Below are 17,735 nucleotides of genomic sequence, written 5' to 3' on the forward strand. Positions count from 1 at the left end.
TAGCACCCCTTTGTTATTATAATCTTTGCTGCTTCATTAGATTCCGCCTTGGTGTGCCTCCCATACTCCTGACTTTGGAATCCAGAAAGCTAACGACATGGGCACTGTGCATACAAGACACCACATTTCAGGAGGGTGGGTGGAGGGGACAGGGAAGCGTGGATCATGGACCTTGTACATGCGCAGCTCCATGACGACATTGGAGGGGGCATTGGCCTCTGCCCAGCTCCAAGCAGTCAGAGTGAGCTGTGTGCGAACACTGCACTGTCAGTGGTCAGGGGATACTGGGCTTGAATTTCTACAGGAAGGGGGTCTTAATTTGTAATACGTTTTACAGGCATTGGTTTGTAACTACAGGTTGTACATTCATAAGCCAGGAATGGCCCATATAGGCTCATCCATATTACTTCTTTTTTTTCTTTTCTTGCTCATATTGTCCCAGACTTGGTTATTAGGAGCTGCCTTAAGTAGGTTTCTGTATTCATTTGACATGCTCTCAGTATTGTTTGAACATTCCTTTCTGCCAGTGATCAGGGATCATCTTGTCCCTTTCATGTCTGAGCCCTGACATCAGATTTTTCTCCAAGAAAGCCTGGTTCCTTTTATTAGAAAATGATTTTTAGAAACAAAGATTTGGGAATTATATATGTATATTGGTACCAGACCCTCAAACTGGAAACCAAAAAGCCAAACCCAGTGCCATCGAGTCGATTCTGATTCATAGTGACCCTATAGTACAGAGTAGAACTGCCCCATAGAGTTTCCAAGGAGCACGTGGCAGAGTCGAACTGCCAACTCTTTGGTTAGCAGCCATAGCACTTAACCACTATGCCACCAGGGTTTCCCAAACTGGAAAGAGATAAGAAATATATGTGTGTGAGTTTATACATGCAAAGGCACATATTTATACCTATTTCTGTAAGTATCTGTATATGTTTTAAAAACTATGAGATCATACCCATATTTCTGATTCCAGCCCATCAGCACAGGGTTCATTTTAGCCTTTTCCCTTAGTTTATATGTTCCTGCTTTCTCTAATAATAATACCCTTGGCTCTTGTTATCCACACTACAACATTTATTGAATCTGAGCATATATATAAAGCAGTTTCAGAACTGCTAACTGTCAGGTGGTGAACCACATTGCAGACAGCAATTTGGCCTTTGTTCCAGGTTCCTGTGAGTTGGACTGCAGCTGAGGCTGATGGGTGAGAGCAGGTTGGATCAGGGGGAACACCTGGTTGTCTGATGTTAACATCTTGAGGTATAATTTAGCTTTCATGCAGGACTGGCCTGTCAAAGCGTAGAAGTTGGAGGCTAAGGGGAGCTTGGCAGATGGTGAGAAACAGCCATCCATATGGAGGGTAATACATCCTGGAGACATGGCACTTCGGCACTGGGACCCTCCCAGACCTCACCCCGTGCATCTTTTCATTTGTGTCCTTTTTGGTTTTATTTAAGCCATTATTGTAATGATGGCTTTTTTGTGAATTCTGTGAGTCATTCCAGTGAACTACTAAAATGAGTGAAGTCTCAACAAAGAGACCTGGGGACCCTTGGTCTTGTGGCTCATCTTTTCAGGAGGTTAAAGGGGACCCCCAGACTTTCAGTCAGCAGATAAGAAGTTAGGAGTCATTTAGTCTTCTAAACTTGCAGTTGGCGTCTGCCTCTTTGGCCATCTGAAGGACATTGTCCTTTGAACTTGTGGGATCTGGCCTAGCTCTGGATGGCTAGAGTCAGAGGGAGAATCCTGTGTGAGTGGCTAGAGTCAGAACTAAACAAGGACAGGAATCTGCAATTTCCACATGACACAATTGGCCTGTGAGGTGGCGTTTTTTAGTCTCCTTGGCATAGATAGTTTAAGCCATTAAGTTCCATCTGATGTTAAAACTGATGTCTAAACAACTGTATTACATAACTGTTGGAATTTTAGCGAGGGTTGGAAAATGGGGTGACCAAGGCTGATGATGTCTGTGCACCTGATGTCTGTACATAGTAAGGACTCAATAAATAATTTTTAATGAGCGAATGAGAAAATAAGTGAATACATTTAGAGGCAATCAGGCAGAGTTTTTCAGTTTCCTGCCTCTCTTTACAAAAGTTTCTGCTCCCACACCCATCCACACCTCCACACTCTGTCAATGAAAAATTGGGCTGTCTTCATCAGCTCTGGGTCCTTTCCCTTCTTTTCTGATCCAACATACCATCAATCATTTACTCTGTCTCTGGCATTTTCAGTATCTCCTGTCTCCTGTTTGCGCTTAGTGTCAGATTTCTCCAACCTAATTGAGTCCTCTTCTGGCTATTTTCTGCTCTTTTCATGGTCTTCATGTTTAACCTTCTTTGAAATGATGGTACAGCTACCCAAGTTCTTGGCTTCAACCACCAACCCAACCAACTCCCACATGTCCACATCTGCAGCACAGATCACTTTCCTGGACTTAAGCCCCAAACATCCTGTAATCATTATGGTAGGCTCGAAATGGTTTATCTTGTCGTACTCATATCCTTTAGCCACTTGACTGCTGCCAGTGGAATGTTGGTTTTCAAGCTCAGCATCTAATTACATCCCTTTCCTGATTATCACCTAAATTTCCACCTTAGCTGTCTAAAATGCACTTCTTTCTCTGTTTCTTTAATTTTACATCAAGACTTGTCTGTAAGGCTACAACTTCTAGGAACCTTCTATCACCACCTCAACTGCCCTTTTTCTGTACTATCCTGGTAGTTTTCCTTGGCACCTAGTACAGCACCGATAATGCTGTCTCGTTATAAATCAATGTTATTAAACCCATCTACCCCCTCTCATTTTGTAACTAAATGTTTAAGTATAGAATTTCTAGCTGGTTGCTTTCAGATCCACAACGTCATTTGTTATTGTTTCCTGTTTCTGCCTTTTTTTTCTTCATGACCATGGGAAGCCTAGGGGTTTTATGTCTGTGTCTGTTTGTCTTGTGGGTGCGTTATTCTGTGTGCCTGACAATCTGTTTTCGTTCTGTGGTAGACATTATATCCCATTTGAGATAGTGTTTTGAGCAGGGTTCAGCATACGTTTTTGCTAAGGGCTAGATAGTAAACATATTAGGCTTTGCACGCCATATATTCACCTTTGCAGACACCTAACTCTGCAGTTGTAACTCCAAAGCATCTGTAGACAGTATGTCTGTGAGTGGTCGTGACCATGTTCCGAGAGCAAGGTATTTACAAAAGCAGCTGTTGGGCAGATTTGGCCTGGAGTTGTGTAGTATGTTGACTCCTGAGTTAGAGAACAGATTCAGATTCAAGAAGCAAGGCAAATTATAGAGGACACAGTAAAATTAATAGAACACATGCAGCTTCTTTTCTGCTAGAGGGGCTCACCTAGTAGAAGGTTCAGCATGAGTACGTCTTTCAGGCTCTTCCCTGCGTCCCTGGCTAATGCTGATGTGACCGTCAGATTCTCCATCATCCTGACCTTCCCCTATACCAACCTACCTCATTAAAAAAAAAAAAAAAGTAGGTTCCAGTCAACTCAGACTCATGGCAGGCATTGAGTTTCTTCTGTTTATGGTGATGGAAGCTTTGATAACAGATATTAGTGACGGTTGCAAAGTATGATTAATATAACTGATGTCATTAAATTGTACACAAAAAAGTTAAACTAATGTGTTTTAAACCACCCCAACCCACTGCCATCGAGTCGATTTTCCTAATGTGTTTTATGTATGTATACATAACCCCAACCCAGTGCCGTCAAGTCGATTCCGACTTATACCGACCCTATAGACAGAGTAGAACTGCCGCATAGAGTTTCCAAGGAGCGCCTGGTGGATTCAAACTGCTGACCCTTTGGTTAGCAGCCATAGCACTTGACCACTATGCCACCAGGGTTTCCGTATCGTATATGTGTGTATCTATATATACACATACACACACATACGTATTTTTACCAGAAAAAAACTGAATTACAGCGTAAGGCAGAGAACTGATCTGTGAACTGTCCTTTTTTTTTTTAATTCCATGTATATTATCATTTTTATTGTGTCTTTTATGTTTAGAAAAAGAAATACGTACCCGTGATAAAAAATATATTCAAATTGTACAGGGGGTACAGTGAAAAGTCTCTCACTCTTGACCTTAATCATCCTGCCCAGAGGAATCCCTGTGATCATTTTCTTGTGTGTCCAGAGATATTGTATGCATATACGAATACAAATGACTTTTTTGCTCAAGGAGTAGATAACTACATATTTTTTGTCCCTTGCTTTCTTCTATTGTCAATATATCTCAGAAATCACCTGCATAGCACGTAGGGATTGGCCTCTCTCTCTGTCTAACAGCTAATGGTATATATTTTATAGATGGACCATCATGTATTATTCAACTCTCTAGTAAAGATGATTTCTTTTTTCGCTTCTGTTGACAATGTCGCTAGCCACATTCTTGCCCTTCTTGTACATGTGTGAGTAATAACTGTAGAATCAGTTCCTAGCAGTGAAATTTTGTTAGGTCACTGGATGAATTTTAAAGTGTACCTTTCAAATTTTGATAGGTGCTACCAGATTGCATTCTGTAGGAGCTGTGCTATTTTGTGCTATTATTATTCTACTAGTAATATATAAACGTGGCTGTTTCCCCATACCATTGCCAACAGAGTATTACCGAACTCTGATCTTTGCCAAACTAGTAGTAAAAAAAATAGTATTGCATGGGAATGCCACTTTGGAATTCAGTCTGGCAGTTTCTTAGGAATATAAACATACGCCTGCTATTCTGATCCAACAGCAGCACTGGATGATATTTACCCAAGTGTGTCACATATGTATGTCCATATAAAAATCTGCACACAAATATTTATAGTAGTTTTATTCATAATTACAAAAAACTGGAAGCAGCCAAGGTAGTCGGTAGGTCAATGGGTAAACAGACGGTGGTCCATCCATAAAATGGAGTATTATTCAGTGATAAAAAGAAATAAGCTACCAAGCTAGGAAAAGACGTGGAGGAACCTTAAATGCATACTGCTACGTGAAAAAAGCCTGGATCGAGAGGCAGTCGTTCAAAAAGAACAAGGGGATACTGCACAGTCTAAAGTCAGGAAAGGTGTGCATCAGGGTTGTATCCTTTCACCACACCTATTCAATCTGCATGCTGAGCAAATAATCCGAGAAGCTGGAGTGTATGAAGAATAGGGCTTCAGGATTGGAGGAAAACTCCCAAACAACCTGTGATATGTGGATGACACAACCTTGCTTGCTGAAAGTGAAGAGGACTTGAAGCACTTAACTAATGAAGATCAAAGACCACAGCCTTCAGTATGGATTGCACCTCAACATAAAACAAAAATCCTCACATGGACCAATGAGCAATATCGTGATAAATGGAGAAAAGATTGAAGTTGTCAAGGATTTCATTTTACTTGGATCCACAATTAACACCCATGGAAGCAGCAGTCAAGAAATCAAAAGATGCATTGCCTGGGGGCAAATCTGCTGCAAAAGACCTCTTTAAAGTATTAAAAAGCAAAGATACCACCTTGAGGACTAAGGTGCGCCTGGCCCAAGCCATTGGTGTTTTCAGTCTCCTCATATGCATGTGAAAGCCGGACAATGAATAAGGAAGACCAAAGAAAAATTGATGCCTTTGAATTGTGGTGTTGGCGAAGAATATTGACTATACCATGGACTGCCAAAAGAATGAACAAATCTGTCTTGGAAGAAGTACAACCAGAATGCTCCTTAAAAGCAAGGATGGCAAGACTGTGTCTCACATACCTTGGACATGTTATCAGGTGGGATCAGTCCCTGGAGAAGGACATCATGCTTGGTGAAGTAGAGGGTCAGTGAAAAAGACAAAGACCCTCAACAGGATGGGTTGACACAGTGGCTACAACAACGGGTTCAGCATAGCAACAATTATAAAAATGGCGGAGGACCGGGCAGTGTTTTGTTCTGTTGTGCATAGGGTTACCATGCGTCAGAACAGACTCGATGACACCTAACAACAACAAGTGAAAAAGGCCAGTCCCCAGAAGCTACATACTATGTGATTCCACGTGTGTGACATTCTGGAAAGCCCAATACTTCGAGGCAGCACAAAGATCATTGGTTGCCAGGAGTTCAGAGAGAGGGAGCAGGAATGAATAGGTGGAGCCCAGAGAATTTTTACGGTAGTATAACTATTCCATATGCTATTGCAATGGAAACATGAAATTAGGCTTTTGTTAAAACCCATAGAACTGTACAACACAAGGAGTGAGCCCTGATGTGTAGAGTTTAGTTAATGATGATGTATCAACATTGATTTGGCAGTTGCAGCAATTGTGCCCCACACCACAGGGATGCAAGATGTTAATAGTGAGAGAAACACTGTGTGGGTGTAGGTGGGGTGCATGGGGACTCTGTATGCACAATATTCCATAAACATAAACTTCTGTATAGATTGTTTAAATACAGTCAACAAAAGAGGGTATTTCATTTTGTTTTAAATTTTTATAACAAAACCTGCACAGTCTTTCAAATCAATTGATAATCTCTCATATGACAATAAGATAATGATAAGAATAGTCAGCTGTGGTTTTTCCTATATGTTGTAAATCCTACCTCTGTGATGTTAATGAGGTAGGATTTGTGGCACTTATGTTAGTGAGGCAGAACCCAATCTACCAGATTAGGTTGTACCTTTAATCATTCCCTTTTGAGATTTAAAAGAGAGAAGACCACAGAGAGACATACCACCAAGGAGGAAGAACCTGGAGGGGAGCCCATCATTTGGACCCAGGGTCCCTGCACAGAGGAGCTCCTAGACCAAGGGGAGATCAATAACACGGACCTTGCCCTAGAATCTACAGAGAGCCTTCCCTGCACCTGACACCCTGAATTTGGACTTCTGACGTCCTAGGCTGTAAGAGAATAAATTTTTGTTTGTTAAAGGTATCCATTTGTGGTATTTCTGTTACAGCAGCACTAGATAAGACAAGCGGTCAACAGATTGCACCACCCAGGGACTCCATGTACGTACATAACTACGTACATATTTACATACTTTTTGTGTGTGTTATTGCTTTTTTCTTTTTTACTATTTTATTTTTAATATTTTTAGTGAAAATTTACACAGGAAATTAGGTTCTTATCAATTTCTGTACATATTGTTTGTTCACCCTGGAGGTGTAGTGGTTAAGAGCTGCGGCTGCTAACCAAAAGGTCAGCAGTTTGAATCCACAAGGCGCTCCTTGGAAACCGTATGGGGCAGTTTTACTCTGTCCTCTAGGGTCGCTATTAGTTGGAATTGACTCAGTGGAAATGTGCTTGGTTTGGTTTCATGAGTATTGTTCAGTGACATTGGTTATGTTCTTCACAATACATCAGTGTTCTCGTCATTTCCATTTTGGTTGTTATGTTTCCGTTAATCTGCCTTCCCTGTCTCTCCTTGCCTTCTCATCTTTGGTCTAGGGTAAATGTTTACCATTTGGTTTCATCCGTTTATCTTGAGGAGGACAGTACTCTCCGGTGATACTATTTATTTTATGGGCCAATCTGTCATTTGCCTGAAAGGTGACCTCTGGCAGTGGTTTGAGTTCCGTATTTAAAGAATATCTCAGGGCAAGAGTCTCGGAGATTCAGTCAAGTCTGGCCTTTTTTAAAGATTTGAGTTTTATTCTATAGTTTTCTCGCATTCACTGCGGGACCAGCTATTGCGTCCCTGGTCAGAATGGTCAGTACTTAGTTGTCTAGTGCTGCTGTAACAGAAATACCACAAGTGGATGCCTTTAACCAAGAAAAATTAATTTTCTCGCAGTAAAGTAGGCTAGCAGTCCAAATTCAGGGCGTCAGCTGCAGGGGAAGGCTTTCTCTCTCTGTCGGCTCTGGAGGAAGGTCCTTCTCATCAATCTTTCCCTAGACTAGGAGCTTCTCTGTGCAGGAACCCCAGGTACAAAAGACATGCTCTGCTCCTGGCACTGCTTTCTTGATGCTTTGAGGTTCCTTTGTCTCTCTGCTCACTTCTATCTTTTGTTTCCCAAAAGAAATTGGCTCAAGACACAACCCAATTCGGGCCACCACCCTGAATTCAGAGAGCATGGCCAACACTCAGAGTCTGTAGGGTGGAGCTAATGCCCAGATGATCTCAAAGAACAGAGGATTATTTTCAAGCTACGAGAATGAATAAAATTTGTTCTGCTGGGTTTTGTTCTCATTTGGTGCCCGATATCCCTTCTTTTCCTCCAATTTCTCATATTTGTAATGAAAATATCTACCTTGTGCCTGTTCCACTGTAGCACTTTGGAATTAGATCATTTGTATTCTAGATTTCACAGAGTCACAGGTCAAAAGGAATTTTGTCTCAGGATGGAATACACCTGAGGTCCCACCGATATTTGGTTTAGATGATTCAGAAGATGAGATTTTGGTATTGGAGCTGATTTAATACTTTTGGGATGGGGTGATGGGGTGAATGTGTTTTGGATATGGCATGGACATGAGTTTTGGGGGGCCAGAGGGTGGAATGTTGTGGATTGAATTGTGTCCCTGCAAAATATGTGCTGGAGCCCTGGTGGCACCGTGCTTAGACTGCTAATCAAAAAGGTCAGCAGTTCGAAATCACTGGCCGTTGCTTGAAACCCAATAGGGCCGTTCTACTCTGTCCTGTAAGGTCACTATTAGTCAGAATTGACCCAATGGCAACAGATTTGGGTTTTTTTTTTTTTTTTTAAAAAATATGTGTTGTAAATCCTAACCCCTATGGAAAACAAAACCCATTGCCATCAAGTCAATTCTGACTCACAGCATCCCTATAGCTGTGGGTAAAATCCCATTAGAGAATAGGTTTTCTTTTATCCTTGAGACTTCATTGTGTAGGTTACTATCTGGCTGATGCTGTCTTACCCGCAAGATTCAGGTGGTTGTATGATTTCTCCCCCTGTTCTGGAACTCAGATCCCATGCAGATTTTTGCTTTTGATTGTATCCCACATAGTTCTCAAGGTTTCTTCATTTTTCTTCATTCTTTTCTCTGATTTTTCCTCAAACTGGTATCCAAAGATTTGTGTTCAATTTTGGTCATCCTGTCTTCCGTTGTTCCACATTTCTCCTAAAACCTTCTATTGCACTGTCCATTTCTTAAATCTTGCTGTTTATCTTTTGGGTTTCTAAATGCTGTTTTTGAAAGATTTCCAGTTGTTTATTTTGACATTTTGTTTCTGTGTTATCTTCCTGATTTCTTCAATTATTTTGTCTTTTCCATGATTTTGTCTATTTTTTCCTTATTTTTGTCTGCATTTTCTTTCATCTGTTGGAAAAACCTGAATATTGGAGTTCTGAATTCCCCATCAGGTAGTTCTGTGCCTTCTATCAGAAAGTCGTCTGATGTTTTATTTTGGTTCCCTTTCTAGAGCCATCCTTTTTTTTTTTTTTAATATGTTTTGATATCTGCTGTGTCTGCAACATTCAGGAATTATTCTCTTCATTTATCAGTCGTAGATTTCATTGTTTCATCCTGCTTCTCTGTTTTGTTTATTTCTGGGCAGGGAGGCTGGGTATGTTTCATTGTTTGCTTGCCTGTGGGTATACTTCTCACCACCTTGGGTGAGGGTCGGTCACTCAGCTATAGTACAGGAGGGTAGATCCAGCAGGAGTGGAGGGGAGAAATAACGTTTTCAGCACGGATTGGGGGCGATGGAGCAGGGGTGGGGGCCGTGCAGGGACCTAAAATTTGTTTTACATGTGGCAAGGATGTGAATTTTGGGGGGTGAAAGGGTGGAATGTCATGGATTGAATGGTGTCTTCCCAAAAATAATGTATATCAATTTCGCTAGGTCATGATTCCCATTATAGTGTGATTGTCCACCATTTGTCATCTGATGGGATTTTCCTATGTGTTGTAAAACCTACTCTATAAGGTTAATGAGGTGGGATAGGTGGTAATTATGTTAATGAGGTAGGACTCAATGTACAAGATTGGATTTTGTCTTGAGCCAATCTCTTTGGGATATAAAACAAAGAAGTAAGCAGACAGTGACCTCATACCACCAAGACAGCAGTGCCACGAACAGAGTATGTCCTTTGGACCAGAGGTTCTTCTGCTGAGAATGTCCAGACCAAGGGAAGATTGATAACAAGGACCTTCCTCCAGAGCCGACAGAGAGAGAAAGCTTTCCCCTGCAGCTAATACCCTGAATCTGGACTTGTAGCCTCCTAGACTGTGAGAAAATAAATTTCTCTGTGTTAAATTCATTGACTTGTGTTATTTCTTTTACAGCAGCACTAGGTGACTAAGACAGTGGGGGTGAAACAAATGTCAGAAAGGACAGGTTGGAGAAGTACACATTCATGTGGAGATGACAATCTAAGAAGATAACCAGGAGGATAAGTGGGTTCCCAGGCACAGTGGTTAGGTATGTGAACAAGAAGATCCCCAAAGAATGGCCTCTTCTAAGAAGGCCCCAGGGGGAGAAATACTGGAAATCCTGTGATTTCCTGGTTCCCCATCAAGGAAGTGTCTGGTAGGAGAGAGGCAGAAGCACCAGTATGTTAACGACGAACAGACATTACAGAAGTGCCTTTAGGTTGAACCCAGTATATTGATAATATATCTTCTTAACTATCCCTTCACTTCTGTGTATCAATTTTGTGCTGCCACGATTAGCTGGAAGACCTAGACTCTCAACCCAATTTTGCACCCAAAGCAAACATCTTCGGTTCAACATCCTTGACATCTGATCAAGAAACCTTCCTCAACTCAAGTATATTCATGTTATTTTTAAATGCCTGTATAGTAATAAAATGCATGCATCTGTTTATAAGTTCCATAAGTCATGAGTTTCCACACACTTGGTTCATCAATATGTATGATAGAGAAGGAATTAGCCATCAACTGAACTTACATCCCACAGGGACCATGTTGCCAAATTTTCAAATCTCAGGAAAGTTATTTGGTTTCATGAAAAATGATTTGCACGCACTCAAAAAGAAGACATTTATCTGTGAATTTTCAAGGGTATTTTGATCACGATATCAAAAAACTATAAAAGACAACATTGCAATAATTGCAACAGGAAGACAACAGCAAGAGAAAAACCAGTGATTAATCTCATTAATTGCATATCTGGGAAAACCTAAAACAAAATAGCAATAAAAAATATACATGAATTTTTCAAGCAAAGCAAGTAACACGGCCAATGCTCAGTGCTTTTTTCGAACCAAGGGAGCATTGAGCATTTCGTGTTTGTAATGTATTTGTCTCACAGAGCTCATGAGTAGGGCGGAAAAAAAGCATACGAATACAGTAGAATCATCCCAGTGGATGCAAATGATACCATATGAAGATAGTTCTGAGAAACTGAGTACGATGATGCTTTTACATATTTTAAGAAATCTTCATAGTTATCTGAGTGATACAAATCAAAACCACAATGAGATACCATTTCACTCCCACTAGGATGACTAAGATAATAATAATGTTGGTGAGAATGTGGGAAATTGGAACCTTTCCCCATTGGTGGTGTGATAGTAAAATGGTTCAGCTGGCGTGGAAAAATGGCAGTTCCTCAGAAACCTATAAATTCATCTTCTATATGATCCAGCAATTCCACTTCTAGGTATATACCCAAAAGACTTGAAAGCAGACAATCAGAGACTTGTACACCAATGTTCATTACAGCACTATTCACAGTAGTTATATAAAGATGGAAGGAAATCGCAAACAAGTCATAAGGGACCGGATTTAGAAACTAAAGGTCTTTTTCTTTTTTCTGGATATGTGAGGACTTAGTGGTTCATGAGACTCATCTCCAAGTAAAGGATGTGGCATAGCTACTTGTACCATTACTTCCTTCCTTCCCAGCTAGTTTACCTTGCTGCCTCCAGTGGGTCTCATCTCTCCTTAGCGAACTTAATGCCTGAAACCCACTCTTCATTCGAATTCTTAAATCTTTCTTGTCTTTGTTAATTTCAAATGCCCTTCCCTCCCGGCAGCACTTTCTGATTTACTGCAAGGAAGGTAAAAAATTGTCCCATGTACATCCTGCTAATCCCAGCCTGGAAGCCCTTACAAATATTTTACAGTGAGCAGATTAATCCAGGGGGAAAAAGAGAGAAATATACTTGTGGAGGCGCATTTTTCCTACCTCTTGTATGGGTCCGTCTCCACTAAGTTCTTCATCTTCACATTGATAAAGAATGTGCAGGTGAGCGACCATGGTGTGGTCTGGAGGTCCACCTTGCTTGCTACTCATTGGTGTCACGTACGGATGTCAGCTTACCCATAAAGAAAACATTTGTGCACCATGTATTTTGGCACCATGAGGAAAATGTCTCCCCCATTAATAAAATAATTAGATGGTTATGATTCTACTTGCCATGTAATGCCTCACGATTCCAAGTGTGGTCCTTGGACCAGTAGCACCAGCACGTGCTATCAGAAATGCAGATTCAAGGGCCCCACCCCAGATCTAACTACAGAATCAGAGTCTGCATTTGAACGAGGTCCACATGTGATTTCTTGTGCAATAAAGTCTGAGAACCTCTGGTCTAACTGACTGAAGAGTAAATAAGGCCAGAATTACTCCGAAGCAATGGAAGTTTGAAACAATAATAGGGTTTGGGGGACCATAAATTCCCTGGATATTACACAGAATTGTGGCCATTTAAAGACAATAAGTGCATGGACTGACACACAGTATATCTGGGGTATTAATTTTAATGGATGATTTGGAAAAAAAAGTCTAAAACAGCTGTTCTGGAATAATAAAAGCTGAGAAACACCTGGGGTTATGGAGGGAAGGAAAGGCTTTGATGAACCATAACTGATATTAAATGGAGTTGATAGATATTCATTATAATTTAATATATTTTGCTTTATGCCACAAAGGATATATTTGGGTCTACAAATAAATGTATTAATTTTTTTCCACTTAAAAGATTGTAGTATTAGAAATGTATAATAAAAAAACCAAACCCAGTGCTGTCGAGTCGATTTCCGACTCATAGCGACAGTACAGAACAGGGTAGAACTGCCCCATAGAGTTCCCAAGGAGTGCCTGGCGGATTTGAACTGCCGACCCTTTGGTTAGCAGCCATAACACTTAACCACTATGCCACCAGGGTTTTTAGAGATGTATAACAAAGTTTAAAAGTTCTACTTAGTGTATTATGAGTTTCTTGAATTGTGTTTTCAAATCAGAAATGCCAAAGTTTCTGTGGGTTAAAAATTTATGTGTCGGTGTGCCTCATATTAGGCAGCAAGCACATAATAATATATCTTATTTTTATTATTTCTTTAATTGGCAGCTTGTTCACAACTTTATTTCTTTTGAAGCATCATCAGAGTCTGTGGTTTTAACTAGGGAATTCAAATCGTTTGCCCTTGAATTTTTTTTTTGCTATTCAGATGTTTAGAGACTTGATAATGTTGCTATATTCTTGATATCCTGATAATATGGTATTAAATCTAAAGATAGTTATTTGTTTTAACTGAAGTTCTTTGAAAATAAGATTAATCATTACGTTTTGAGATATTTTTGTCTAAATTTTAAAACATTGACTTTATTTAACTTTGCATTACTTGTGTAGTTAATTTTCATCAGGTGTTTCACTTATCGTTATCATTACTATAAGTTAGTTATGGCTATTTTAAGTTTTGTCTTCTACTGATAAATTTTCACTTTGCTTACTCTCTGGAAACGCCCAAATAGTTCAACAAAATATGGACAATATTAGACTTATGAAAAGGGCAGTGATATTTCCAAAGTTGATATCATTAGACTGAATCAAGATTTCCAGAACTCTTGTATAGAAGATGATGGCTTTATAAACTGCAACTGATCCAAAATTGCAGGGAACTGAAATTAACTGCATAGGACTGAGTGCACAAAGAGATGACTCTGATTACTACTGCTAGATCAGAGTCAAGTTCTCAGAACAAAACGAGACAGAAAAACCATGTAAACTCACTTGCCTGTGAGACCACCTCAAAAGTCAGGCTTACAACTCTGCAGACAAACATTAGACTGGACTATACCCATAATATAGTACTTGTGAAGAGTGTGCTTCTTAGTCCAAGTAGATACGCGACACTAAATCAGTAACGCCTATCCGGAGGTGGATTGAGAAGACGAAGGAATAGGAGCTGATCGAATGGACATAGGAAATCTGGAATGGAAAGGGGAAGTGTGCTGTCACATTATAGGGATTGCTAGTAGGGCCACATAACAACATGTGTATAAATTTTTGTATGAGAAATTAACCTGAGTTGTAAACTTTCACCTAAAGCACAATAAAAAAAAAAAAAATCAGGTTTATACTCAAACAACATAACAGAAAACCAAGCAAGTAGGGAACCCAGTCTCTTAAAAGGTATACAGCAATTCTTTGATAAGATTGAGTGAATTCAATGGAAAAACAGATTCTAGATCAAACTCATTAACTTGCCAGAGTCTTGATGGAGGCGTATGAGAGCCCCTGACAAAACCTGAGCACCAAACAAGAGTTCCCCAATGGGGAAATACGAGACAACACAAAAGGGAACTCCTTTTTCCAAACTGGAAGGATAAAGAGAGCAGATTGGAACTCACATTGCCAAAGTGCCCACAGAAATTCCAAATTACTTCTAGTATATCCAGCGTATAGCATTTTTGAACATGAAGCCCAAACCAGTGTCTGGTAGGGGGAGCTCCAGGCTCACTTGTGAAGGATCCCATTCCTTTAGGTTGAAACTTCGGTGTCCCAGAGTCCAAAACAATTTGTAGGAAGTAGTCTGCCGCGGAACTTGGTTAGTAATTTGTTTCACAGTTTCCCTCTTGTGTGAGAGTTTTCTTGTGGCTGGTGGTCAGCTGTGGCCCATCTCATGTTCCAGATTGTTGTAAAACGAGTGTCTTTCTGTTGGTGTTGAGTGCCCTAGACGCTGTGAAGGTGCCCTAACTCGTGCCCGCATGTTTTTACAGCTTAAAAAATCTGGGATTCCTTTGTAACACGCCATGCGAAACCTAGTTTTGTTCTTTCTTTATCTAGTTCATTCTGCTAACAAGAGACCCGTCTCTTACAACTTACAATGATTTTCAATTAAGTAGCTGAGCTGCAACACAAAATGCAGCTCTCAGGACCTGAGAGTTCCTACCATGACCCTGAAGAAACCAGAAAGAAGGATTTTCATACAGAATAATTTTTTTTTAATAATTTTTATTGTGCTTTAAGTGAAAGTTTACAAATCCAGTAGGTTTCTCACATATAAACTTATATACACCTTACTACATACTCCCATTTACTCTCCCCCTAATGAGTCAGCCCATTCCCTCCTTCCAGTCTCTCCTTTCGTGACCATTTTGCCAGTTTCTAACCCCCTCTACCCTCCCATCTCCCCTCCAGACAGGAGATGCCAACATAGTCTCAAGTGTCCACATGGCGCAAGTAGTTCACTCCTCATCAGCACCTCTCTCCAACCCATTGTCCAGTCCAATCCATGTCTGACGAGTTGGCTTTGGGAATGGTTCCTGTCATGGGTCAACAGAAGGTTTGGGGACCCTGACCGCTGGGGTCCTTCTAGTCTCAGCCAGACCATTAAGTCTGGTGTTTTTATAAGAATTGGGGGTCTGCATCCCACTGTTCTCCTGCTCCCTCAGGGGTTCTCTGTTGTGTTCCCTGTCAGGGCAGTCATCAGTTGTGGCTGGGCACCATCTAGTTCTTTTGGTCTCAGGATGATGTAGTCTCCATACAGAATAATCTTGAAGAACAATTAATTACCCTAAAACATTGCTCCCAGTCTGACTTGGAGTCTGCTTCCTGAAACGGACTGCACATAGATAATTATCCAAAACAACCAAATGCCTAGGGCAAAACTGTGTCCTCTAAGCTGATTACTAGGGTATTGTTTGACCTGAAGGTAACTCCAGGGAACCAGTTCCTTCAAGGCTGAAAAGGACACGTAAGGATGGATGGCATGGGTGGGTCACCCCAATTCCATAAACCCAGAAATGTAGATTCTAGGACAAACAAAACAGTTTTGTCACAGTGAAATAATAAATGATAAAGAGGTGAGAATGGCAAGACGGAGCAAAAATCAAACCTAAGGGAGGAAAGCTCTTGCTAGGGAAATAGAGAAAACAATTGGGAACATAATAAAATAATATAGAACATACAACCCAGCCCTTCATCCCCAGAAGTAACATCTTCACTCATGGAAAGCGACCTTTCATACTTCAGTGTGTGAATTTACATCATTGAAAAGAAATCTTATCCACGATAATACAATGTATGATTTAGAATTTTACTTCATCACATTTAAAGTCATCTCTACCTCTATCCATGTGAAGTCAGTCCATTTGTATAAATCTGTATTCTGTGTAAACACCACTATTAAATAATCGAATTTGAAATAATTTTTTGCAGTTTGGAGAGCCAGGTGTTCATGATGTCTACGTAGGGTAGATGGTGGCAGAAGGCCATGGACCGGCCATAAGGCATCATGGTCAGAAGGAAGTTGTCTAGACTTGCAAATAGAATAGAAAGTACATCTGAATGAGGGAAGTAGGTCTAAAATCCATAGGTCTGCTACCTTAGTGAAATTTCAATAAGTCTAGGGTCTGGATAATGGTGATATGACCTATCCAATGTGAAGGACAAATTTTAGCATCTGTTCCCTCCTACCACTGAGAAAGAGGCACCAAGACTAGTGGGCCTTTTGGGATTTTGGAGACATCATACACATCTTTTGGGCCTGCTATGCTGACCCATTATCTGAGTAACCCTAATGACTACCAGTTTTGAGTGGAGCCCAAACAAAGGAAGGTTCAGCAGCAGGTCTTACCTGCAGGCAAGCTACTCTGTAACTTAGGCCATTAGATAGCGATGCTCCAGGGCACTTTGGCAGGTGGGTCACACAACAGATCTTTAGGACCAAGGAGCAAACCATGCCATCCTCTGCCGAGAAGTCTCTTCCTTTTGAGGAAGTGTCTGGCTTCCTATGGAACCCTAGTAGGGAATGAGTGCTGTTCATGGTCCTGCCTGTTAGATGTGAGCTGAGCTACCCATCATGAATTGGGTGTTGTCAGATCTATCAAACCATAAAGTTGGGTGTGCACAGCAGTACTCCATCATTAAGTTGTTTTTGTTGTTTGGTGCTGTGAGTCAGTTCCAATTCATAGCCACCTTGTGTACAGTAGAATGAAATTCTGCCCAGTCCTACGATAACCTCACAATCATTGTTGTGCTTGAGCCCCTTATTGCAACCACTGTGTCAATCCATTTCATTGAGAGTCTTCCTCTTTTTTTACTGACCCTCTGCTCAACCAAGTGTTATCGAACACAGTGGGTTTTCCTCTTGTACTCTCATTAAGAATAATTAAGAGTCAAGTGGATTATAGTTCATTACTCGCAGCAAGTAAAGAGAGAGGGAGATCACTCTCAAGCACTGTCTCTGAACAAAGGGTGGGAGGAAGTTTTTATGCTACCGGGGAAGGGGAAATCATACATGTTTATTAATTAACATGCATATTCAAAAGGGGTCAGGCTAGGATTTGGCATTGAAGTGGCTGACAGACTTCTTGCTTCTGAAATGGGCTTGGACACCACTCGATGTATGTCCTGTGATTTCGGTTCCTGGCCAATACTGATTATATGGTGGAGCCATCTGGCCATCAACCTGGTCTCTTACCACGCATGCCTGGGATTCTGGTCTTAGCTGATTGATGTGAAAAACAGCTGCAAGCGGAAAGATTGGGGGAAGGGAACGACATTGTGCTTAAACTTGAACTACAAGATGTTCTTTTAAA

At 40.7% G+C, this 17,735-nt stretch overlaps 1 protein-coding gene across 3 annotated transcripts in view; it reads left to right on the forward strand.

Annotated features, from left to right (window-relative positions):
* The window catches only part of LOC100668142 (zinc finger protein 420-like), a 52,893-nt gene that overhangs the window by 20,565 nt on the left and 14,593 nt on the right, over positions 1–17,735 (forward strand). Inside the window, exon 9 of one of the 3 annotated variants that reach the window (XM_064277907.1) lies at positions 6,680–8,669. The exons of the other annotated variants lie outside the window; for them this stretch is intronic. Coding sequence (XP_064133977.1) covers positions 6,680–6,685 — 6 coding nt within the window. The 3' untranslated portion in view covers positions 6,686–8,669. Of the gene's footprint in view, positions 1–6,679; positions 8,670–17,735 lie in introns of those variants that run through there. 3 annotated transcript variants of the gene reach the window in all.

This window comes from Loxodonta africana, chromosome X, assembly GCF_030014295.1.
Source record: "Loxodonta africana isolate mLoxAfr1 chromosome X, mLoxAfr1.hap2, whole genome shotgun sequence".
In the NCBI taxonomy this organism is placed as follows: Eukaryota; Metazoa; Chordata; class Mammalia; order Proboscidea; family Elephantidae; genus Loxodonta; species Loxodonta africana.